At 40.6% G+C, this 25,009-nt stretch overlaps 1 protein-coding gene across 3 annotated transcripts in view; it reads left to right on the forward strand.

Annotated features, from left to right (window-relative positions):
- Window positions 1-140: 140 nt before the first annotated feature.
- The window catches only part of LRP6 (LDL receptor related protein 6), a 117,712-nt gene continuing 92,843 nt past the window's right edge, over window positions 141-25,009 (forward strand). For all 3 annotated transcript variants that reach the window (XM_041485971.1, XM_041485972.1, XM_041485973.1), the window contains exons 1-2: window positions 141-498; window positions 15,005-15,398. In XM_041485971.1, coding sequence (XP_041341905.1) covers window positions 444-498; window positions 15,005-15,398 — 449 coding nt within the window. In that variant the 5' untranslated portion in view covers window positions 141-443. The remainder of the gene's footprint in view (window positions 499-15,004; window positions 15,399-25,009) is intronic.

The raw sequence follows: 25,009 nt of genomic DNA on the forward strand, positions 1-25,009 counted from the left end.
CTGCGCGCCCCCGCCCCTCCGCTCCCGCCCTCCCCGACGGGAGCGGTGCCGGGGGGCGGGCGCTGCGCCGGGAGCCGGCCGGGCACGGCGCGAGAGGAGGAGGAGAAGGAAGAGGAGGAGGAGAAGGAGGAGGAGGACTGTATCCCTGCGCCTGTGCGCGCCCGGCGGAGGCGGAGGGTGGATGGGGGAAGCACCGCGGCGGTCGCGGTGAGGCGGCGGCAGCAGCAGCCGGCATGGAGGGCAGCGCCCGCTCCCGCGGCGGCACGCCGGGGCCAGTGGCCTGCTAGGGACCGGCGAGGGGGGATCTCCGCGGCCGCCCTTCCCCGCCTCCCGCCCTCCCCTTCCCCGCCGCCTCCCCCGCCCGCCTGGAAGCATGAACTGGCAGCGGAGGTGCTGCTCCCCGCCGCCGCCTCCCCGCCGGTGAGAGCGAGGAGGGAGGGAAGATGGGGGCCGTCCTGCGCAGCCTACTCGCCTGCAGTTTTTGTTCCCTGATGCGAGGTGAGCGGGGTGGGCGGCGGCGGGAGGGGCAGGGGGAAAGTTGCCGGGTTGGTGGCGAGGGGCCATGTTTGGGCGTGCGGGAGGGGAGCGGCGAGGCCTGGCTACCGGCGGGGCGCGGGGCCCGGCGCGGGGGCAGCGCTCCCTCCCTCGCTCCCGGCCGCCGCCGCCTCCCCGGCTCCTGAGCAACTTCCCGAGCCGCGCCGGGAGCAGCCCGCCCTGCCAGCGGCCACCGGCCGCGCGTCCCGAGCCGCCCCATTGTTGTTTTCAAGTTTTTTTTTCCTTTTTATTTTATTTTTTATTCCTTTTTTTTTTATATTTTTTTATTTTATATATATATATATATATATTTTTTTTTTTATTTTTTTTTTTTTAAGGATCCCCCTAAACTATCGCACGCTCCCCCCGTGTCTCTCTGCAAGCCCAGCAGTCCGTGGGCACCAGCGGCTCTGGGGCAGAGCTCGGCCCCGGCGGTGTCAGGCTGGTCCCGCGGTGCCCATCGCCGGGCCGGTGCCGCTCCCCCCCGCGGTTCCATCCTGCGGCGTGCTCGGCTGCGGGAGCGGGGAATGCCCGGGGAGCGCTGCTGCACCGACCCTCTCTCCCGGCAGCCGAGGCAGCGAGGGGAGCACTGAAGGCTCAGCTCTCAGCTAGGCTGGCGCTGCGCTGGGACTTGAGAGAAGTTTGTGTTTCTCTGGTGAGCCACCACGGATGTTGATACAGCTTTAAAGGAGCAGTCGAGTGCCTTACGAGGGCATGTTACTTAAAGTAGCTGAGAATTTTGATTCTACTTCCTGGCTCCAAAAAAATTTCTTGTCTTGCAGGGCACAATCTGAAAGAAAACTGGATTTTTATTTTTTTTTTTATTTTTTTTAAATGCTGTAAACCTAACTACAGTAACTATTATCTGTGTTCAGTCTTTCTGGGAAGAAATCCTCTGTGGTGCTTGCATGCATAATGTTTCTGTTTACTTGATTTTCACTTTTTTCATACTAGATGGGCAAGAGATTAATTGCTAACAGTTAATCAACCACATTTTGATTTAGAGAGTTCCTCCCCATTAGAGTGTTTTGATGAAAGTTAGTCTAAAGGTGGTGTAGGTTGAAGTAGCTGCTCAGTCTCCAGTTGCTCAGTAATCTGGAAAACAAAGATTTTCATCTCATCCATAGCCTTTTTTTTTTAACCCTGTGCATCTGTTTGCCATATTGTATCCTGTTTGCAGAGATACAAATATACTTATTTAAATGGCATGTGTAACTTTTCATACTTATGTTGTGGCTGTTAAACCCCAAATTTTAAAAGTTAAGTTGGCTCTCGAGTATAGGGAGAAACTGTTTCCTGATTAGCTTATTTTAATAAATAACAATCATACCCATGCTTAATATACCATGTATTTGGCTTTAATTTGATGTTCAGTCTAGTTCAAATGACAGCACAGAAATAGCTGTTGTTTGTGATGTCACAGAATTGTTACAGTAATTTCTGCAAATTAACCTCAAAATAGTGGCATGTGCTTTTGCAAATTTTTGTATACTTCATGCTTAATGGGACACTTTGAAGAAGCATTAAGTCTATAAATCATATGGCTGTCATTTCTTTTCTCATCTCTCACCTCTGTCTGTTGCCAAGGTCATTTGTGTCCCAGCAGCGTTTCTGTTTCTTCTGTGTTCATGGTGCCCTGCTGTTTGATTGCCTACCTGAAGTTGTAATCCTCTGTTTGTGACACGATAGTAATTTTCCTACTGGCTAATTGTTACTTTGGATAGAGATAAACAGCAGGAACAGCTGAACCGTGAAGAAACAAAAATCAAATTTTAATGCATACATCCTCCCTAATAAACAGCATCTATGCAAGTGGAGTAGGTTCGAGTAAGATGTGTTGAGTTCAGAAGAGGTGTCAGCAGTTCCTTAATGAGGCAAAGGCAGTGCCAGCATGAGTATGAATAAGCTTATACATGAAAGTAGAGTTGAAGTTAGGAAGTTCACTGTTTAGTTTGTGAATTCAGTGCTGTAGAGGATGCCAAGCCAACAGTGCTGGGACAGAAACTCAGCAAATGTAGTGGTGTGTGATTGCAGCATCCTCTCTGCTTCCAGAGCCAGCCTCCCATTCTCATAGAAAAGGCAGATGGACAAAGGTTTATGACAACTGAACTATTACTCTGAAGAAATACTGTGGTAGACTTCCTTACCAGTCTGGAAAGGAAAAAAATCAGTACTCTGGAAATGCATAAGGGCTTGAAGTATGAAGCTCTTACTGGCTAGAAATGGATGCACAGGGCGAGGCACCTGTCTCAAAAATTATCCAAGGACTGCAATAAACCAGATCCTACTGATGTTGTCAGGGCAAGTGCTTGAATTTCTGAGACAGGAGGTTACCATTATGACAGCGTGCTGTGAAGGTTCTGTGGTTTGGTCTTGGGGTTTTTTTAATGTTATAGCTGCTAGAAGAAAGATGTCCCTGCTCTCTGTTCTCTCCTCTTGGCCCATGGTTTGGTTTGGGAGATTGGGTTTCCACCTCTCTGACCAGCAGTGCTTCTTGAAGCCACTCCCTTAGGGTATTCCAGAGGAGTGGAGTTAGAGCTGCTCCATGGCAGCTTTGAGGTGTTCTTCAGGAGAGCTGTGAAACCAATGAGAGAGATGATTGTTAGATAGCTGACAGCTGCAAAGAGGCAAAAGCAGTGTCATCACATCTGTCAGGGCACTACTGTGAAACTGAGCTTTCAACTTTTTCAAAAGTGATGAATAGAGTTCTTCCTCCACCATGACTTGCTTTCTTCCTGAAATAGCTCTCCAGTCAGCATGCAATTGCTGTTTTGTTTTGGCATTAAACCCTGATCATGCAGGCAGTGCATAAAGCTCTTGCTTGAATAGAAATCTTATAAAGGATATTTGTGCAAACCTGCTGAATGTTACAGACCTCTGTGTTTAGGATCAGGTAGTGAAGAAATTAAAATGTCTTTTTGATAATGGGTATTTTCAAACTATGTTTTCCTAGAGTTCAGAAGAGAGTTTGTTTGAATCCATTATTATTGTTGTAATATTGTTATTGTTTCGATTTATTTTAATCCATTGTTTCTGTTTTCATAAACAGAAACAATGTTTCTTTGTTTTTTTGTGGTTTTGGGGTTTTTTTTTAAGATAGATCCATTTGCATGTTGTTTAGAAGAGTTTAATGTTCAAAACTTTGCTAAGCAGTGGTGTGTTTGAAACTTTGCTAAACTTTGGTGGTGTGTGTGCATATTTTTCTACCAGAAGTCAGAGAAGGGGATAAAGAATAGGTTTTTACTCCTGAAGCACTCAGGTTGGATACCAAGTGTGGCATTTCCAGGTAGAGCTATGTTTTTGCATTCAGGTGAAGGGTCTCTTCACCTAGAGACTGTACAATACAATGACAGTAAGACTTGGAAATATTTTTTTTTTTTAATAATCATGGTCTATTTCTTCACCCAAGCTTGAATCAATCATTTTCTAGTCATGTTTCTTCATTGTATGATTCCTCAGAAATCAGTGTGCCCTCGTCTGCCATTTTCCTCTTTCATCTTTTCATAGAATAATCTAAAATTAGTGTGATCTAAGGTGTTCCAAAATCCACTATTAATTTTACAGTTATTTCAATTGCATCTCTGTGATACAGTTTAGTTATCACTAGATTGCTTTAGCTTTTATTTAAAACTGAAAAATTAGGACTTAAAAAGTTTGATGGCAATTTTTACTGTCTTGAAGGTAAGGTAAAGTAGCATTTTTGACAAGATACAGAGAAGTTCTGAAGATGTAGGGAAGGCCTGGTCAGAGGTATATGCAGGTAAAGGATTTCTTGTATCCTTCAGCATGAATTATATGAAGGTATTCAGGTGGAAAGCTTTGTTTTTGTTTCACAGCAATACTGATTAGAGGGGCATGAACTGTATTCATGTTTCCTTTTCCCCTATAGAGTTGCTTCAATCTGCATTCCCAGAGTCCTATGTAAGGAATTTGGCTATAAGCTATAGACTATGTAGAAGGGTTTTGTTTTTGTTTTGGGTTTTTTTTTTAAGGATTGGGCATATAGGAGCCTTTCAAGCTCTGTCTTTGGGAGCTGGAGAAATCTGATTCCTTTGGACATCTGTAACATCACCAATTGTGATGATGTTGCATTTCAAAAATATCTGCTGCAGTGCATGTAATATGGGATTTACTTTTTAGTTTAAATTCACCTTTGTGACGATGTTGCATTTCAAAAATGCCAGTTTCAAAAATATCTGCTGCAGTGCATGTAATATGGGATTTACTTTTTAGTTTAAACCAACTAGAGTGAAGATATTTTTACTTCCCTCTGTGGGAGTGGGCTAGGGCAGGAAAACAGGGAGAAACTGGACTCAGTTTCTGATTTGTCATCATTCATCTCCTCTGGCAGCAAGTCTGAAGACTTAAATATTATATTCTTTGTCCCCATCATATTTAATCTCATTAATTTCCTAAGAAATGTTAAACACTTGGGTTGCTTTGCTGGTGCCATCTTCCAGAGTTCCTTGTACTGGAGGGAGGGGTCCACATTACTGTTGGGTGGTGCCAGAAATGCAGTTGGAACTAAAGCTTTGTTGCACACTCCTGCTTCTGGATGAGCTGGTGGCTCTGCTGTGTCTGGGAGCCTGCTCAGCTCCTTCTCCTGTTCTCCTGCTGGGGAGCCCTCATGCCTCACCCCCCTCACCTGAGAGCTTGAGACAGAATTTAGGTTGATAAGGAGTTTACCTCAGATGGACTTGAACCAGTTAGAGGTGTAAGTTAGAAAGATGTGGAGGGGGATGCAGCTGCCCTGCAGGCTTCAGGGATGGTCTGTTCGTTTTCACAGGTGGTGCTCCCCACTTAAAACTGAGCCCTCAAGTTTTAAATGCTGTGGCTCAGCAAGGGTGACTGTTGGTGTGTGCACATGAGGTTCGGGATGAGCCAGCAGCCAGTGATTCCACTCCTTCTGTGCCAAGCACTTTGTAGTGATGACTCTTCCAAAGTGTAATTGCTGTTCAGTGAACGAAGTACATGCTCTCCTAATAACCTTTAGTTTTTTCAGCTCACACATCAGGTGTGGCTTCAGAGTATGTACCACTTGCAGAGTTACAGAATGCACAGTGCTCCAAACTAAGAGGCTGTGTCATTCTTTTGTGGTAATTGTCCAAGGCTTGAAAGGGGAAAGCTTTGGATCTTTAACAGATTACACATAAATGCTGGGTATTGACACCCTAATTATTAATCAACCTTTTCCAATTTATGTATTACTAGGCAAGCTGACATAGAGAGCCTTCGTTAAACTCTCTAGATATCCTTGTAATTTATAAATATTTATGTCAGGACATTCACAATGTGAAAGGCTTATTGTTTGCTCCACATGGACTAACTTACTCAGAACACAGTGCCTGCATTTGCAAGTAGAAATTATCTTGTTGTCCTTTCTGCTTTTTGATATAGTCTCTGGTGAAATGGTTATGAAAATAGGGTGGGGTTTTTGTGTCATTATTATCTTGCTACAGACCTTTCAATTTCCATGTAGTTGGAACAGTTCCCCACCAATTTTGAAATGGAGTCAAACATACCAGTCTATTAATAGAATGGGAATACTGTTAATACCTTTGTCTGTAATACTTTATTCTTAATAGACTTAAGAAACTAACCAGTCAAAGTCTAGGTTAAAAGAGGCAATGCTTTATTTAGTAAAACTTTGTTTCCTTTACAAAATATGATAAACTACTTGGAGATAGAAGCATGTTAGTTTAAAAGCTGGAATGCTTTTTGAGCTTCAGTATTTATAAGGAGAGAACAATAAGGAAATGTTTTTAGTATAAACAGACATGGAAAATGGCAACATTCATACAGATTTTTTTAGTATCTTGTTACAGGATCACATTACCTAAATAGAATTACTCCCTTGTGATATAATCAATGCAGCAATAATGGGATTATAGTTTTACTTCTGTTTATGAGGGCCATGTGTGATGTCCAATTCGAAAAGTAATCATATTTGAGGCAGAAAATTTTAATCAACTAGCTATATAATTTTGCATAATCAAAAATGGTTTGTTTTCTTCTCTATGATACCTTTATATTTTTCCCGTTATTCCTCCCCTCTCTGCCCAGTTAGTTCCCAGAGGAAAAATACAGTTGGTATGTAGTGCGCTGAGGTTTTAAACCATTTGTGCCTCTAGAATTCCTTAATAACAAAGATTCTCCTCTGTCCGTTGTCAGAGTTCAGGCTTATAGAAAGTAGCTGATATGTTTGCTAGAATTCTGGAAGTTAAGGATAACTTTCCTGTGGAAAATAACAGAAATTTAAGGTGTTACAGAATTTTAAACTTTGTTCCCTTAGTTGTTCTGTCAAAGCAGGGAATAAAACTCCTACTTATACTCACAGTATTACTGTTAATTAAAATATTAACACTTTGGAAATCCAAGAATCCTCTTGTCCACACACAGATTAATACAGAAAGAATATTAAGAATAATAGAGGAGTAGGAATTTGTAGACCTTGTATTTTATAAGGTCTACAAATTATAAGACCTTGAGTCTTATTATGTCCATTTAGAAAATGCAGTGATGTTCTTATAACTCAAAAACTTAACTGCATCTCAGCAGTTACCCTTTTGCCCTGTAGGTAATGATAAAATGAGTAATGTAATTCCAAGTTGGGTGGTTTTGTGTTTATGGGTTTATTTGTTTTTCTTTTGAATTTCCAGAAATGAGTCCCATTCAATTGGAAAAAGACTAAGGTCGTTCACCTTTTCCAAGGAATCCTGCATATATATGTGTGTGTTGTTTCATGGGATGGTTTGTTTGGTTTTTTTCATATGTGTCATTGCATCTAATGTAAGCCTGTTGAACATTTGACATTAGTAGTGCTGGGATATTAAAAGCATGAGAGTTAAAAGTATGCTACAACAGTTTTTTTCACAAAATGAAAGTTAAATGTCCAATAACTCTCAAAATTATTGAAGTATGTGCTCATCTTTCCTTACCCATTAAAAATAGTCCATAGCTATTCATTTGAATTGGGGTCTTTTGTGCTAAATTCTATGTTCCTGCTTTACAGCAACTTCCTGATAGTGCTTAAAAATGTAAACTAACAAAAAAACCCAGCCTCAAAACAGAATAAATAAGCTGTTTTGTTTGATTTGGTTTTTACCTGGTGAGACAAACTGACATACTTCAGGAAATATTTTTTGGGTATCTTTTAGACTGGTGTGCAACCTTGGATAAATTGTTGGAAAAGTCATCTGAGAGTAGTTAATTGCCTCTGAACTTCTTGTCAGTGTGGAGAAAGGCCTTGTTTGTTGGAAGTGTGCTGCTGTTGAGGGTGTGAATTCTTTGATCCATGTGGAACTAAGAGCAGTTGGGTTAAGACCCCACAGCTTGGGCTGTTCCCATGTGCTTGGGTTACACTCCAGCGAAGGAGGCGAGTGAGCTGGTGGGAGTGACAGAGAGTAACACTTCCAGGCCATTTCTGACTGGACGTGCACCCTCAAACGTGAGCTCTTTAGGTTGGAAGACATCATTAGTTGCAATTGCTCCAGAGTAGCAGCAAACCTTGGGGCATTCCCACCTCAGCTTGCCAGGGTGTACAAAGTGTGTCTTGTGGTCTTTAACCTTCCTAGAATTTGGGAAATGGGCTCCAGCTGTCCTTGCACCGCAGCGTTGTGTCTCAGTGCTGTCCTTCAGTGGAGGGACTCAGCTTCAACAGCTTCCTGAGGAATGTGATCAAGGTTTTTGGCTTGTTTTCTCACTGTTAGAAGCACTGTAGGAAAACGTGATGCCAGAAGGTGTGAAGGGCAGTGTTTTGTTTCAGTGTGATCCAGTTCTCCCTGTCTTCACAGCGCTTAGCTTAGATTGCAGAATACCATCCCTACTGAGATGTGGGAGTCTCCGTGCTGGAGCCAAACAAGACTTTTCTGCAGCAGCAGAGGTGTTTGCTAACTAACATTTTCATTGAACAGATCGTGTCGATTTAAACATGGGTGTTGCCGGTAGAACTGGGGAAGTATTGCCAATGAGTGTGGAACTGGTATGACTTCATCTGCAGTGCTGTGTGTTATTCTGACAACTGTTTGAGAGGCTGGAAGAGACTGAAGGAAGATTATGAGGGCACCTGAGAAAATGAGCTGTATAATGTTGAAGTTCTGGAGACATGAATGTGGGTCACGGAAGTACTTGACTGCACATCCCTAAGGAGCCTTCCTGCTTTCCATAGCCTGCAGTTTGCCCTGGAAAGTGCCAGGTCACCATTGTTTTGCTGCTGCTCTGTAACCAGAAGGGTCATGGAAGAAGGTGATAGTGTTTCATGGCAGTGCAGCTGCAAGATGATGCATCAGCTCTCTGCTCATCCTGTTGTCAGCCAGGTAGATTCAGAATATGAAGTTAGAGAAATGTCAGAGCTAAAGTGTTCCACCCCCATGAGAGTGCAATCAAAAGAACTTCAGAACAGGGCAGTCCATGTTACAGAAAGGTGTACAAAAGATCTGTGTGAGTGTGCTACCTAGCACTGAGAAGAGCCACGCTCTGGTAATCCTGCTGTATGGCTTTGTTGCCAGCAGGATGATTTGGCAGGTGATACCTGCTATTCAGAAGGTTTTTTGCCTGTCATAGGCTTGGGACTTCGTGGTGTATTTCAGTCATGAGTGCTTTTGCTATGATCTGGCAGGTCTGTTGGCTTTTTATGCCTGGACCTGGTATTTCTGTTCTTTCCTGAAGTCCTTTTTATTTTCTTTTTTCTTTCTCATGTCTCCATCCTTCTATCTTTAGTAAGGTAATTTTTTCCCTGAATTTAGCAGGCTAAAGGATGACTTACTGCCTCTGTACCAGCTAGTCCTGCAGGATGTCTTGGTCTGTAAGGCTAGTATCTGGCCAAAGGCCTGAAAACAGTAAAGTTTAATGCAGAATTCAAATGCTGTTGTTGCCTAGCTTGATGTCTTTGCTGTTGCACTGATATGGCTACTCATGTCCTTCACTGGCCTGCTGCTCCTGTGACCTTTTGAGTTACCATAGCCTGAGGAATATGTTTAAGGTTAGCTGAAAAGAGGAGAAAAATCCCTTTCTGCCAAGTTTGGGCTGCGTTATGCTTGTTACTAAATTCCTGGTTGCCTGCTGTGTCCTGCAAGTATATTTGTGAGAATCAGGAGTTTCACAGAGAAGAGTGCTCTCTGTTCACACTGAAAGAGGAATGGGGGGCATTAGAAAGTCAGTTAATTATCTTTATTTTAAAAAATATATGGAATTGTGTCTTGTGTGGAAAAAACTGGGAAAGTGCTGTGACAGAGAACTGGGTGCAAAATCCTGGCCTGTTGCTTGCTGTGCTTTAAAACTCTTATGTATTTCCTGGTGATTTTATTGTTTGCTTGAAAATATAAACCATCTCTGTGTAGTTTCTTGAGGCGGGCTCCCTGCTCTTTGGAAAAATTTATGTTAATTTTCAAATTGTCTCTCTTCTTATTTGATACAAGTCTCCCAGGCTTTATTCCCAATGCTATCTCAGTCTTTTCATTCTTGCTTCTCCAAACTGAGCAGCAAAACTCAAACATTTGCAGAAAATAAATATACAGAATTTCTTAGAAGCATGAGCAGTGATGAAGAAATTTGAAATCCAGGGAGTGAAGGGACAGTCCTCACAACTGATTGCTCCAGAGTCCTTGTGCCAGTCCAGAAACCTTTCCTTACTAGTGCTGGTTCTCTGTGGGACATCTTGGGGATGAATACTGTATTGCATACAAGGAGTTTTGTGTATTGAATGGTTTTAGGGAGGTTACAATTAATGTTCTTTGCTGGTTATCTATATCCATTTCTCTGCGTTTCCTTCTCTTGTGAGCTGAAGGTGAGTGCATTGTCATTCTGTTGAGGCATTTGGAGTCCTTGCTTACTGTGCCTCATCTAGGTCAGCATGTATTTGTTTGGTACATCTCATTGCTGTCTCCTCTCCAGTCCTCACATTTGCTGTCCTCATAGCCGTGTGCTTGGCAGTGCCAATTCACTTTAGACACTCAGAGTTCTTCAGCAAGACTTTTAAAAGATGGGGAGTGTTCCCTTCCTAGCTCAACGACATCATCTTTCAGTGTGACAGTCCGGGGGGTTTCTTCCCGTGACTTCAATGTGGATATTTCTTTCCACAATGTCTGCAGTTGCTCAGTGTTATCCACACTGTGATTCTGTGGCAGGTTGCCACAACTTATCAGTGGCCACCTTTGCTGTGAGTCCTGTTCCTTAACTGGAGGTTCATGAGGAACTGGTTCAGCTAATTACTCAATGCTGATGCAGTCCTTCCTTTCCCTGCTGTGCTACTGCTTATATTGATTTGATTTTTTGGTCTGAACTGATTCTGGATGATGGCTGGCTAAAAATTACTTTTTGGCAGGTGATGGGGAGAGCTCAGTAGCCTTCTGCTGGTTTAGCTCCCTGCATTGTCTTGCCTGCATTGTGGCACGGGACAAGTGCTTGAGCCAACGCAAAAGAGAGGTCGGGAACCGACAGCTGGAAGTGAAGCTGGGGAGAAAGGAGATGGCTGCAGCAGCATCCTGAGCAGATACTGCAGGCTGCCAGTGGAGGGGGGAGAGCTGCTCCCCCTTCCAGCTCCCTGCTGCTCGCCTTATGTCAGCTTTGGAGTTTGCTGAACCACTTCTTGAGTTGATTCAACTTGCTAACCCAGTCAAACCTTTCGCTGACGTAGTGATTTGAATCAGCTTGGGAGGGGGCCCTTAACTGGGGGAGGGGGTGGAATAGCATTGCTAAAAGGATTTGGGGGAAATGAGTGTCTGCTAATTGTTTTAGCCAGGCTAAACTCCATGCCAGTGAAAGAGAATGAGCCTGTTCAAGGGTAGCACTGCCCTTGCTTCCATGGCACCCAGAGCTGTCCTGAATCACTGGCGGTAGAAAGGAAAAAGTGGGAATTTGTGGAAAAGGCCACTGGACTAGTTAAAGAAATGCATGATAAATTCTGACAGCTTAAAATTGCCACTGAAACACCAAAAAAAGATCAAAAATCCTTTTTAGCTGCTGAAGTGCTCATTTTATGTTGGTTCGTCACTTTGTATCCTGTGGGCAGCAGCATTTTTATGCCTGTAACAGATACCCATAAGTCAGATGTACAAAGCAAGACTTGAGTAAACAAGTGCAAAGGAAAGCAGACTTGAGTGTCTTGGATTAGCAACTTTCAGTAAGAGACACAGGAGCTGCAGCCAAGAGAAATATGTGGTGTAAGAACTGGAGTTTGGCGGTAGGAAGAAGGATGCTGGTAGAATTCTAGTTGTAAAAGTAAAGAAAAAAGAATTAAAGTCTGGGTAAAAGATACTGAAGTCTGGACTTTAATACGGCATGTGGTAAACTTAAGAAAGATCTTACCTGAATATTGGAGTTAAGAAACAGTTAGAGGCTCAGTGACCACTACTGGCAGACGTTTCTTACCATGTAAATTGTTTTTGTTGGGGTTGAAATGCATTGAACTTGAGTTTTTGTAACTTTTGTGTTCTTTAAGGAAATATTTTTTTCCTGCTGGTAGGTGCAAAAAAATCCCTTAGTTTGTAACTAAGCATAACTCTTACTCTGTATTGGGTACTTTAATTAGAAGAATTACCTGCATGTAGACTTCTCAGGTCATAGAGGACATAGTAATAGTTTCCATTCTTGGTTTCCAGGATAGGTGTTTTTATCTTTCATGATAAAACATGCTTCTCTTCAATGTATTGTAGTTTGTTGTAGTTACACTATATTTTGTTATTAGGTCTATAGAAAGAGAAATAAAAACCTGTAAAGAGTTCAGCTTCTTAAAACAAAATCTGAATTATATCTTTTTGCCCCTTTATAACTTAACTGCCAAATAGTTGCCCAGCTTTGAAAGGGCATGCTCTTGGACTTCTTCCCAGGTTATTAGCACAGTTCATAACTTCGTTATTCAAGAAAGCCATCTCTTCAGTGCTTTCGAAGCTGGGACAGGGTGGGATCTTCTGGCACAATTTTGCTCTTGGCGCTGCTGCCTGGGTGAAGTAAATGCAGAGATGATACTCGGTCCTAATGCTGCCAACTTCAGTAACTGGGTTTTATAGCCCATTGAAGCCTTAGTGTGTTCTGGGAAGGGCTGGAGGCAGTGGGGAGAAAACCTGGTTTTTATTATTTTGGTGATGCAGGCTTCATTCCTGAATGTCGCAACAAATTGGAAAGCTTAACAGGCTCATCTGCCAGCCCTTTGGAATGTGTTACAAGTTGAGGCTTTGTATCAATCTGCATGAAGCTACACATCCTAAATGTAGCTGTGTTTCTCCGGAGCTGTCCTTGAGCTAAGCTGTCTCATTGATGCAGAGGTGTTTGTCTGCGGTCCCTGCTCAGCCAGTCTGAGCTCCAGCAGGGAGTGAGTAACCTCTGCAGCGTGGCTGTGAGGCTCAGCAGTGCCTCCAGACCTGGCTCATTACCTGGTCTTCCAGTTCAGTGCTGTGTGCATGGGTGCTCCATGTTGCACATAATAATGAAGATTGTACTCACTGGTGTGTGGATTTACTTTTCTCCAAACGCTGGGCACGCTGTCTTACTAGAGAAAGCTGTGCCAGCTGGCTGCACACTCTGTGTGCACTAGATGACACTGAGCTGGCTGTTAACTAGATTTTTTAGGTTACAGTTGTAGGCTTTAAAAAGTAAAGATTTTTATTGTATTACAAATTTTACACCTTGCAGTTTATTGAATACTTTTTTTCTGAAACATAAAAAAGGTGGTCTTCATAAGCAATCTGCCCTTCAACAAAATATACTGTGATTAATTTTCAGTCTTAGGGCGTGGGAAATTATGCAAGGAAGGGAAGGAGATAGCAAAGTAAGTTAATAATAAGTTCTTAATATAAAGATTCTCCATCTTTAAAGAGTCTACCCCTTCTCCATGGGGAGATAATCTCTAAATTTGCATGTTTTTTTCCACAATAAAAATTGCTTTCTGGAGAAGGGAATACAAATACAAATTTGGTATTATTAAAACCAACAAAGTTTCACCCCTCCCCTGTTCTATCTAAAGTTCAACGTAAATCAAGTTATATTCAGTGTTTCTAAATTTAGGATGACAGTCTAAGCAATTCAGTTTTCTTAAAAACCAACAAAACTCCCACCACCCCAAAACATATATAGAACTCATTTAATTGCAGGTAGATGAAGGAACACTGTTACTTCTTTCAGCTTCTCCCAATTCACATGTGACAGGGTCTTTGAGAAATTGTTTTGTGATAAGATAATCAGGGGAGTAGTCCAATCTTGGAAACCAGCTTTTGAATTTGCTGAAGTCTGTGAGTATTTCCAGTTTCAGTGTGAGTTTGGCATACAGGGAGCTGTTCCTCTTTTGGCAGGGTGGCTCTTGACATTACTGAGCCATGCATTTCCTCGGCTTTGTAAATTTTGGTTATCCTTTTGGTTTATTTTGTATCCTTTTGGTTAGGATATCCATCCTGCTGCACATTTGAAGTGTCCACCCATGCTGAAGAATAAATCTGCAAGATCCCTGTGAAATTTGTGTGGTGACAGGTAGAGGAGTATTTATAGATCTAAATGCCTTTGTAGAGCACTGGTGCTACAGTTTCTGAGAAATGCAGGGAAAGGTAGAAATGTTTTCTGGTAGTGGGTTTTAAAGGGTGTCATTATCTGCCTTATACAAATGTAGTATTTTTCTGAACCTTTTGCTGAAGTAGGAATGAGGCTGGAATTTTCATAATGCTATATATAGCTTGTGGTTAAGGACAATTAAGCAGGCATATTACATTTAAGAAGCTGTCTTTTTTCATGGTTACTGCTTTACATTAGTCATCTTAGGTGTTACGAAAAATATACAGACTGTGCAAACTGACAGGGTAAGCAAATAAAGCATATAAAATTCAGGCTTTGTGTTAGAGAACTAAGCAGGAATGGTAGAGCTGAGTTTGAAAGAACTGTGTTGTCCATTCCGGTAGAATTATTTTTCTCCCTACCTCCTCGTAATACCTTCAACACTCTAAACCAATATTTCAAGGAATTTTTTATTTTTATGTACTGTATGTAAAATGTCTGAGATACATAATTTCAGGGAATATTGACATGCAGGTGGCTCTGGTACCTTGACATGAATTATGTTTCTCTAGAGGTGGGGTGTATATTACTAAATTCTATCAAGAAAAATGATCCTTGCTCAGGTGAGCCAGTACTGAGTGCTTAGAAAACTGCTTTTCTCTTTCTGATCCTTCTCTACAGAGCAGTGTCATTTGGGCACTTCAAACCTCCATTTTCTTTGTTCTCTCCCTTCTTCTTTAATGTTATTTTAATAATGCACAACCCAGCATAGTGAGCTGCCCATTATGAAGACTTGTAACCAAGTTGAAAAGGTCTGAGTCGGTGCTTTTTAGTCAAACCTCAAAATGGCTCTCCAGTATTTCTTAGTTTTGTAGAGATACTCTTAAATCTGTAGCTACTGATGACGTGACACACCATCACAGTGCAGGCTATGCTGGATACGAGCGATGCTAACACCCCTGTCTGTGTGTCCCCTGTTTCTGTCCTGTGCCAGCTGCCCCGCTGCTGCTGTACGCGAACCGCCGGGATCTGCGGCTGGTGGACGCTGCCCACGGCAAGGAGAACGCCACGGTGATCGTGGGGGGCCTGGAGGACGCGGCCGCCGTGGACTTCGTGTTCCTCAAGGGCTTGATTTACTGGAGCGATGTCAGCGAGGAAGCCATCAAACGGACAGAGTTCAATAAATCCGGCAGCGTACAAAACGTGGTCATTTCTGGACTTCTGTCGCCCGACGGGCTGGCCTGTGACTGGCTGGGGGAGAAGTTGTACTGGACAGATTCAGAAACAAATCGGATTGAGGTTTCTAACTTAGATGGATCACTGAGGAAAGTTTTGTTTTGGCAAGAATTGGATCAACCCAGAGCGATTGCCTTAGATCCTGCAAGAGGGTAAGTCTTTTTTAAAATAGTTACAAATATCAAAATTTGTACTATTTATTGTTTGTTGAATGATTTCAAATGCTGTTGTCAAAGTTATCCTAAGCCATTTTGCATCATTTGTTTCTCTTTCTATTGGTGTGGTTTGCAGACTTGTGAAGTTCCATTCGTATTGGTTTGTGAACAATCAGGAATCATCAGACTTTAGGAAACAGTACTAGAAACTTGGTTTGGCTGTAGTGCAGAAGATTAGCAGAAATGGAGACGTTCTAACCTAAAACTCAATAAAATATGCTTTCCTTAAAAAGCTGTGTCAGCTGCCTGTGAACAGACTTGTGCCTCTCTGCAGTGTCAGGAAATGAAATTTTTTGGAGCTTTATTAATTGTTGATATTCATGCTTTATTGAAGCATCTGAAGAAATGGGAGAAATCAACATACTGTATTAGTAACAACTTGAGATGTGTTTTGAAGCTTAATCAGAAAATGTACAAAAGAGGCTCCTTTCCCCACCCTTGGGGGAACTCCTGTTTTACAAATCCTGTGTTTTTGTCTCAGCTCTTTCTAGAACTGATGTTGTATTCTCAGCTCCCATTTGAGTCCCTGGATGTGGCTCTTTTTGTTCTGTTCTTGGGACAAAGCAGCGTTTGCCAACAATGGAAAATTCAGTGGAGTTTTGGTGATGTTATGTGAATGGCTGGCTTGAGGTTACCCCAAATGCAGTCATCTGTGACAAAGTGTTTGGGAGACCCAAAGTGGAATACTGATGGAATTCCTTGGTGCTGTGTAACCTTTTGAAAATATTTTATATCTGTAGTATAGAAAAAGTTTTTACTGTATTTTTTTTTCCTTGAACAAGCAAGTTAATCTACTGTACTGCCACTTCACATATGTTTTTCAGCCAACTCTTTTTTGGGGGGTGACAAATTAGTGCCTTGTTTCTTTGGAAAGATGAGGGTTGTGTTTCACTGCTTGCCATTTCTTTGCATTATAATTTTTGTTTGGCTTTTTTCCTCCAAACAGAAGAAAATCTCTGCAAATCATGGCTTCTTTCCTGAACTTCATAGAAACACTACATCTTGAGTATTTTCTTCTACAATTCCAATAGTTCTTTGACAATTGTTTGATAAACAGAAGATCTGTTTATTTTCCTGTACCTATATTTCAAGCTTTGGAAATAACAAAAGTATGGATGTATGTTTTTTCCATGTATTTGCAACTTGTAAATTGGAAGCAATGGTAGTGTTAGATGTATTTTATTAGATTCTAAAACCCTTTAAGAGTGTAAGGAAAGTTTAATGTTCTTGTCTTTTCTACCCACCATCCTGAAAGTGAGATAAAAAGGAAGGAAGCATACATTTAAAGTGGCTTTGATTTGGCTTGTAACCAGAAAGAAAGAGATTCTTGTTGGTTAGGAGTAAAGCTCTCTTGTGGAGCCAGTTGGTCATTTTTTAGAGCAGTGTTTGTATTTTCTGGACATGCAGAGTAGTATGCTCAGCAATCCCAACTTGATGTTTGCATACTCCTTACTTTTTCTTAATACTTTACACCAAGAGGAAAATACAAGAAGAAAAATGAAACAGGTCAAAAGTAAAGCAAACCTGTAACATTTCCCATACTGATGATCTGTTAAAGCAGTAGGAGTAAACACTCCTAAAAATATGCTGAAATTTAAACCAAAACAAGCAAAAAAAAGCAAACACCAAATCACCTTCCACAACTCAAATAAAACTCCTCTAACCAAAGCAAAAAAATCCCTCCAACAACTGTAATTTAAGGACAAAATATTTTCTTTCTTCCAAATTTTTGAAGGTTGCTTTCTAAGTTGTTACGTGAAGGGTATGTTTTAAGAGGGTGATACAGCAGTCCACTTTCTGGTTTACCATATTGCAGGTACAAAAATTGCAGTTCTCATGTGCAGTTTTATAGCAGAAAACCTTTCAGCTTTTAATAAATTTGGTTACATTTCAGAACAACCTCCAAAACTTGAAATATAGGTGGAAGGGTGACATGAGCACAGAGATGTAAATTTAAAAAGAAAAATAATTCCCCAAACTGTTCTTGTATGGATGCTTCTTGCACTAGTATTTACATTTTTTCTTAGTCCTGTAATTGTCTTTTGGTTTCAAGATGTTGCCTGGCAAATAGGGGTAGGAGTAAGCCAGAAAAAATTCTAAGAGCAGTTAATAAAACATGAAACCTGGAAAAGCAAACCCCCTCAAGTTTTCCTGCAGTCTAATCCACCTCCTTTTATGCTCAGATGATATTTGTTTCAGATACATTTTTTTAAACTTTCAATTCATGAAAAGAAATCAATTAGCAGCAAAACTTAAACTGAACTAATTGGTAAAGATGACCTTAGTGTTTCATCAAAGTTAAATTATGAAAAATAGTTTATCTAACGTAGGATGTATCAAGTGTTAAATGAAAAAGCTGAACGCTGATGTAAGTCCCAAACTATTAGTCTTTTCTGGGGTTGGATGTATATTTATTAAATGTATCTGTCTTGCTGAAAACATGAGAATGCCTACGTGGAAATGAAATGTTAACAGTATAAGCTAGCAGAGATGCATAGTGATGAATAATGCATTTTCTTGGAAGTGTCCCACATAGTGAAATTTAGTAAAATTTAAATGTTTCACCAGTGCTCTGGTCTTTCTCACAACTGCTGCTGTAGGATACTCCAGGGTTGCGAAGGTCACTGCTTGGTGCTGTGATGCTTTGGAGGAATGTCATTGGGCTCTTTCATAGCACATTACAGAAACAGTTCAGGCATTAAAGAATAAGTGGTTTGGGCAGCCTTTACTTCACTGCCAAAACCAGCAGGTGATGATTGTGTGTGAGGTTCGATGTGTAACTGAGGTGTTGCAGTAAAGTTAGACTTGGTTCCCATGTCTGTTATCAGTAATAAGAAATGCAATGGATTTACTAATCGAAAATATTTCTTATTTGATAACTGAGGCACAGAGCCAAGTCTGGGATTTTTTTTTTTTTACTTACTGTAGGAAGGCATTAAAATCTGAAACATCTGTATTCTCACTGGCCATCTCCTATGAACATTCTGAGGTTTGATCTTCTCATTGCTCATGTTCATATACTACAACTTCATTGTTTCACTTGTCTTGATACTCAATAAAATACTCTGTGTGCAGCAGGAAAGAAGAGGGCCCTGAGATGAAGGCGAGGGTGAATGGGTTGTTAGTTTAGCCTCCTTTTTAAGTGAGCTGGCAGGTTCCAGGAAGGCTCCTTGTTCCTATCCATCCTTTCTGGAACTCTTTTCCTGACTGGTGTTAAACACAAGACCTTTTTTAATAAGATCTGCAGCTGGGGATAACACTAATGTTTTAGTGGTGGCTTTTTCCAGGAGAAGACCAGGTGTTAGATCACCAAGTGCAGGAGAGCACTGTATTTAAGAGCAGTTCACATGAAAGTTGAGCAAGTAGTAAAGAGATTTTTCTGCTTCAGCACTCAAGATGAAAAAAAAAAGAAAGGCATATCCAGATTATTGAGCAAGTACTGCTTTAAAGTGAAGCATTGTATATTGGTACTGCTGTTTTCTTGTTGTGTTGGGTTTTTTTGTTCTTGAGGGGTTGGTATATTTTTATTTTTGCTTTTTAATTTGAAAAGCCCTTTTGTCCTTATGGTAAAGATTTCATCATCATAGTTTCAATTCCCCAGAAATTACCCTGTAGACAATCAACTTTCTTCATAAGGAGCACTATCAGAATGAGCTGGTTTTTCTCACTTCTAGTGTATTGTTCACCACAAAGGGAATTTTAAGTGTCTCCTAGAAGTGGTGACTAATTGCTTGCTTTTCAGTACATGTTTTAAATCAAGTGACTATATAGAGTTACCTTAATTGTTAAGGTCTTGTAAAACTTTTGAGTTGTAAAGGGTTTTGGTTAATGAATGGAATTAGAGTACAAAGAGCTACAACACTTTTTATGGCAGCTGAAGTTGATTTCTGGATGAAGTGCTTTGAATGCTGGGGAAGATCTTCAGGTTGAATGGGTACTCCTCCCCCAGCAGACTTGCAATTTTTTCGCACAAAATTTTTCAGGGAACACATACTTTTAATATGGACCTACTACTTTTGGTTTTTTGAAGGTTGAATACTGGTATCTGAGCATGTCAAGCACAAAAGCAGCAGTAGTACAGGACTTACATCTTAACATTGCAACAAAGGATTTGTGGGAACTGGTAGTACTTTTGCTGAGTGGTAGATGTTATACAACAGAATAAGAAAAGGGAAATGGACAGTTCTATTAATAGTTACAGTACCTTTGATTTGGGGAAAAAACATTTTAAAAATGAAAAAGAATTCTGAATTTCTTACTAAATTAACTTGTACAGTATATTTTTGTTTTCAGGCAAGTTAACATTACATAAAATGGCACTTTGTATGTAAATTCCCAAAATAATGCAAGTAACTGAAGACTTTGCTTTATACCTTCTCTTGCTTGATGCCACCTCTCCCTTGAGCAGATGATTTTTGACTGTAAATCTTTGTGCTGCTCCTCTGCTGACGGTAATGTTTAACAGTGACAGATCAGTGCACTCAGCTGATCATTTGCTGTTTAGCCTGGCCTGTGTACTAAGGAGGTAATTTTGAGGTTTTACAGGTGACATGTAGGCAAGTGATATGAAATCTGCAGACTCCTATGATTATGGCACAGAGCTTTATAAGGTGTATTTCATCTTTCTTCACCTAAGGAGGCTCTGTTGATCAGATGATGTTGATGATTGCAAATCCATCACTAAATTCGGGTAATAGCTGGGATATTAAACAAACCACAAGGTACTTTTTCATTACTTAAAGATTGCAACAGTTTTGCAGAGGTTGTCCTGATGAAACTGCACCAGGAGTGGCCTACCTTGCCTCTTGGGGCTGCATGTAGCTCTGGGAAGATCTAAAATGCAGCTCTGCTATCACTTGTAGGTGGGTGATCTGTGCACTGCTGGTTGGCCTTAATCTCCAGGCATGGCCTTTCAAAGCAGAGAAGGTTGCTCAGGCCAGGATTATATTGCCAAGAGCCTGGCACAGCATCTGGAATGTCCTTGCCATCTCCTGCCCCAGAACTACTATAGCTCCCTTTGTTTCTCAAGTACAAGCTGTTTGGAGTTGGTCCTATGAAGGTCTTTGTAGCTACTGGGAAGAAGAGCAGACATTATTCATTTACTGTAAGAGCCTTGAATTTTAACTCTAGGGGGTTTTGTTATTCTTTAGGGGTTTTTTTGCTTAGTTTTAATCTCACTGACAGGCAAAACTTTGCAGTTTGTTGAGATTGGTCATGTGTGGTCCATATGGTGCTAGTTTCTAGTCCTATGCTAGAATATTTCTATGTTGGATAGATGCAGAAATTGTAAAGGTGTCATTTTATTTCACAGCTCAAAATGTTATTTTCTTCCTCATCATCTTTTTTCTCCTCATGTGAAGGAGGAGGTGAAGGAAGGTAACCAGAAACCCACATACTTAAAACAGTGAGGACTTGTAGAGGTGACCTCTCTTGTAAATCTTGCTGTGCTGGTTTTAGATGTTACTGCCACTGTCTGCCTGTCCTCACCCCGCTGCCAGAGGTTGCCAAGAAATCAGAGGAACAGACTTGCTAATATATTTTCTTTATTTTGTAGTGTTTTACCTAGTTTTTTCTTTGTGGGAGGAGATGGGAGAGATTTGGCTTGCTCAAAATCAAACCAGAGTGCACAGAATTGATTAGTGCAGGACAAACATCTTTCTTAGAGACTCATGTAACAAAGTTGTAGATGCTTTTAGCTGTAGGCAGGTTTGAAAATAGTCTTACATCCCTACCTCCTTCCTTTAGTTCTTGCGCTAGAAAATGAGACTGTGGAGGGGATCAGTTGAGAGCTGTGCTTTCCAGCTCCTGCAAACCTTTCTGTGAATGTCAGTAGCATCTTGCAGCACTATAGAGTTTGTCAGGACACTTCAGTTCTTTGGCTTTTTGTTCATTTTATCTTTAGTTTCAGACTGTGTGGGTGAGACATGTAAATATGATAGGCAGAATGATGGTCTATTGGCAATTTAAGGTAACTTTCAAGAATATTATTTGTCCTGTCCTTAACAGGTCAGTGCTGTAGTGATAAGGGTGACAGGAATTAGTTAACTTCATGCAACTTGCTATAAAGTATTCATGTATCAAAGTATACTTCAGATTTGCATGCAGTGTTTATTAATTAAGTTAGAACGAAGTATTTAAAGTGAAGTGGTAATTTCTGCTCAGCATGAATAATGTCTGGTGATGAGTCCTTGGGCAGGCTTCTATATCTGCATTTTCAGTCTCTGCAATTATAATTTAGCATCCAAGTCTAGACTATGAAGACCTGTTGTATTTAAAAAAAGAAAAATCATGATTTTAAGCTTCTGTTATGCATTATGTTAATCAAAAATATTTTTTCACACACTTCTAAAAATGAAAATAGTTCTGAGATAACTTTTAATAACTTAACAGGAACTCAAAGGGACCATATTAATTTACAGCAGAGAGTTATAGTCTGGTAATTTTTTCATTCCATGTTCTTGCTTGAGAAGTCCAAAGCAGCATTGCTTGTGAAGGAAGTGGAGAGGCTTTAAAGGAAAGTCCATGTAGTTTCTGAGGAAGGGGCCAGAGTAAACAAAAAGTAAAAAAAAAACACCAAACAAACGTTTGTAGGGTTACAGAATTTGTAACCCTACAAATAATCCTTCTCTCCCCCAAATGTAACTTAGATAAGTTGGCAGTGTTTGTCAGGAAATCATCACTTCAGAATCCATGACAGCTGTTACGACTCATAGCCGGGAGCTTGTGATTGCTCAGTACAACCACTGCAGCTGACTGAGCTTAATAATCACAAGGAATTACTTTTATAATTCATCTTGGGAAAACGTTTTGTGTGTAATCTCTTTATTATCTCAAAGCAGGGTATTACAGAGGGGATTTTTAAAGAAATTATGATGAGCTTTGCAGACAGTGTGTCTTAAGGCAGATCTGCACCAGGAGACAAAATTAGCCTTTAGTGATTACAGCTCATTGCAACGCGGTTTAAACTTCTTTTCTGCATCCTGCAACCATCTTCTTGCCTTTCTCGGTGGGATGCAGCACCACAAACACACTTTCTGCCATAAGATGAAATTATACTCCCAGTTCTTGCAGTGCTGTATCAGCCAATGCAGCTGTGCAGCTGACCAGGGGCATTTGTAGCCGTGCAGAGCCAACGTGAGTCGCAGCAGGCCAGAGGAGCTTGGTGGTGTCTGGCCTTTTCATGGGCTGCACAGATGGAAGAAATCTTACATTTCCTTCATTTAAAATCAAAGTCGGGCTGGTTGTTTGTGGATTGGGTGTGTCCTCCATCCATGTTTTGGGGAGTTACTGAAATGTGTTCATTTTAGAGCGTAAAGTTTGGTCCAAACTTTAGGACAAAGGTTTTGGTCTGTGTTGTAGAAAGTGGAGCAGAAAGTTGCCTTTGTTCCTCTGGAGGAGATTGATAACTAGATTTATGTTTTTGACAAAAAAAGATGGATTTATGGCTTATTTCTTGAAGAAAGCTGATAAATTCTTTTTGCCAGAATGATTTGAAACAGACTGATAATATTCTTTAAGTAAACTATGGATTACATTTGTTTAAAAAATGAAAATCAAGCACTCAGCTGTATGAAATTTCGGCATGATTAACAAAGAAAATAGTCTGTAGAAGAACCATCTTTATTTGGCTGCATTCCTGGAAAAAAATAAGACTGTCCCTGTGGAGAATGAATGTGTTCCAGTTCTGACATCTCTGTAAAGTGGTCAGATAAAATGTTACAGGATAATACATTGTATGGAGGACGTTGAGCAAATGCAGCTTTTGCAGTGTAGCCAGTGAGAAAGGAGGACACACCAGGGACAAATGTTGAGGTGGCCTAATAAAGTACCTAAATAAGCATTTTGAGAACTTGTGCAGTGACCCTGGGACAGGAGCAGATTAGAGCTGGTTCACATTACAGGGTGTCAGGGTTGTTAGTTGAGCCTATATCTGAACAGTACTATTTTACCATTTTAGGATCTGTGTATATTTGTCCTGAAAATCAGCTTGAGCAAAGCAAAAGTCATTGCTTTGGATTTCTGCTTGACACTTGGAGAAAGAAATTACTCCTTTTAACTCTTTGCTGTGCAGCTGTAACCTAAGTTGTGAGTTTCTGGTTAGTCTGTTTCTTTGGTAGTGGATTACCCTTTCTAGGTTGTTTGTAAAGCATCTTGGCCCAGTTGTGGGTGTTCTGTAATGAGGGAAAGTAATAGAAAAAAACCTGAGCCTTGTCAGTGAGAACAGAGTCATTTCAGATCGGCCAGTGATGCTGTTCTGTGGTATTGCTCTAGATTTTTAGACTGTGTACTTTAAATGCATATGTGTGGGTGAGAATGTATATGTAATATGTGTTTGTGGTGTCTGTGTCTAGTTAATTGTATCTCATGCTTGAAACAGTCTAATTGTTTTGTACCTTAAAACCTAAAATACAAACAAACTGACAGAACATCTCCTTCCCACCCCCTAAAAAAACCCGAACCAAAAAGCCAAACACAAACAGCAAACCGTAAGCATCCATAAATATGGAACCCTTTTTTCCCCTTGAGCTGATGAGTAGAAATACAAAGAATAGTAACACATTCTCTGGACCTTAATGGTTTAATTAGAATCCTCCTAATACCACTCTCCTAAAAAAAAAAAAAAAAAAAGTCAGCACTCTGGGCCTCTCTCTTCTACCCTCCTCCCCCGCCTCCTTTCTTTCCCCAGGGTTGTTTAACACATACTTTACATTTTCATTTCTCATTTTCATTTCTCATGGGAACCGTGTAGTTTCTCACTTTTACATCTTAATTTCATGTTTCAGCATAAAGTATTAGTTGTATTAAGTTTTCTCTGTCACTTCAAGCAAGAAGTAGTAAAGATAGGAAATTGTGCAGCTAAGAGCACTGTTATGTCTGAGAGCTTTTTTCAAAATAAATCTGTTTTAAGTGTGAAACTTGCTTTTCTTACTCAAAGGATAAGCAAGATCTCTGCTCTAGCCCATTGTTTAAAAATTCTTTTAATATTCAAGAAAATGGTCTTGCTTGTGTGATTGTGTAAGCTTGTTTGATTCTTTTGCTGGGTATTGTAGCAAAGCACATAAATGTCTTTAATTCTCAAGTAGAAGCAGATTCTTTTACTATAAACAAGATGCTTGTCATAGAATAAAACAGTGCCTTATATAATGATCTAACCTGCAGGTTAAATTCTGACAAATTTACTCTTGTACTAAAAGATACTATTTTGATATTTCTATGATTTTTTTGCATGCATTTTTCTTGTATATGCTTAAAAAAAAAGTTTCTGTGTAGTACATGTTTAGGTCTGGTTATAAGCCTGGCTAGTCTGGCATAAAAATTAAGCAGGGGAGGGAAATTACTCAAGAGGGATATGTGATTTATAAAGTAGTGGTACTGTAAGTACATCCTGGAAGAACTTTCAGACATGTAAACAAAAACCTGCCTATTTCTTACTGTAAACACTTGAAATGTGATGGAGCTTGAGCAGTTTTTAACAGTCCAGAGATGTCTGGTTTTATTTTCCCTGCTTCACCTGATCATGAGATGTCACACAAAGGCTCTATTAGCTG

This window comes from Pyrgilauda ruficollis, unplaced genomic scaffold (genome assembly GCF_017590135.1).
Source record: "Pyrgilauda ruficollis isolate IOZ18807 unplaced genomic scaffold, ASM1759013v1 scaffold73, whole genome shotgun sequence".
NCBI lineage: Eukaryota > Metazoa > Chordata > Aves > Passeriformes > Passeridae > Pyrgilauda > Pyrgilauda ruficollis.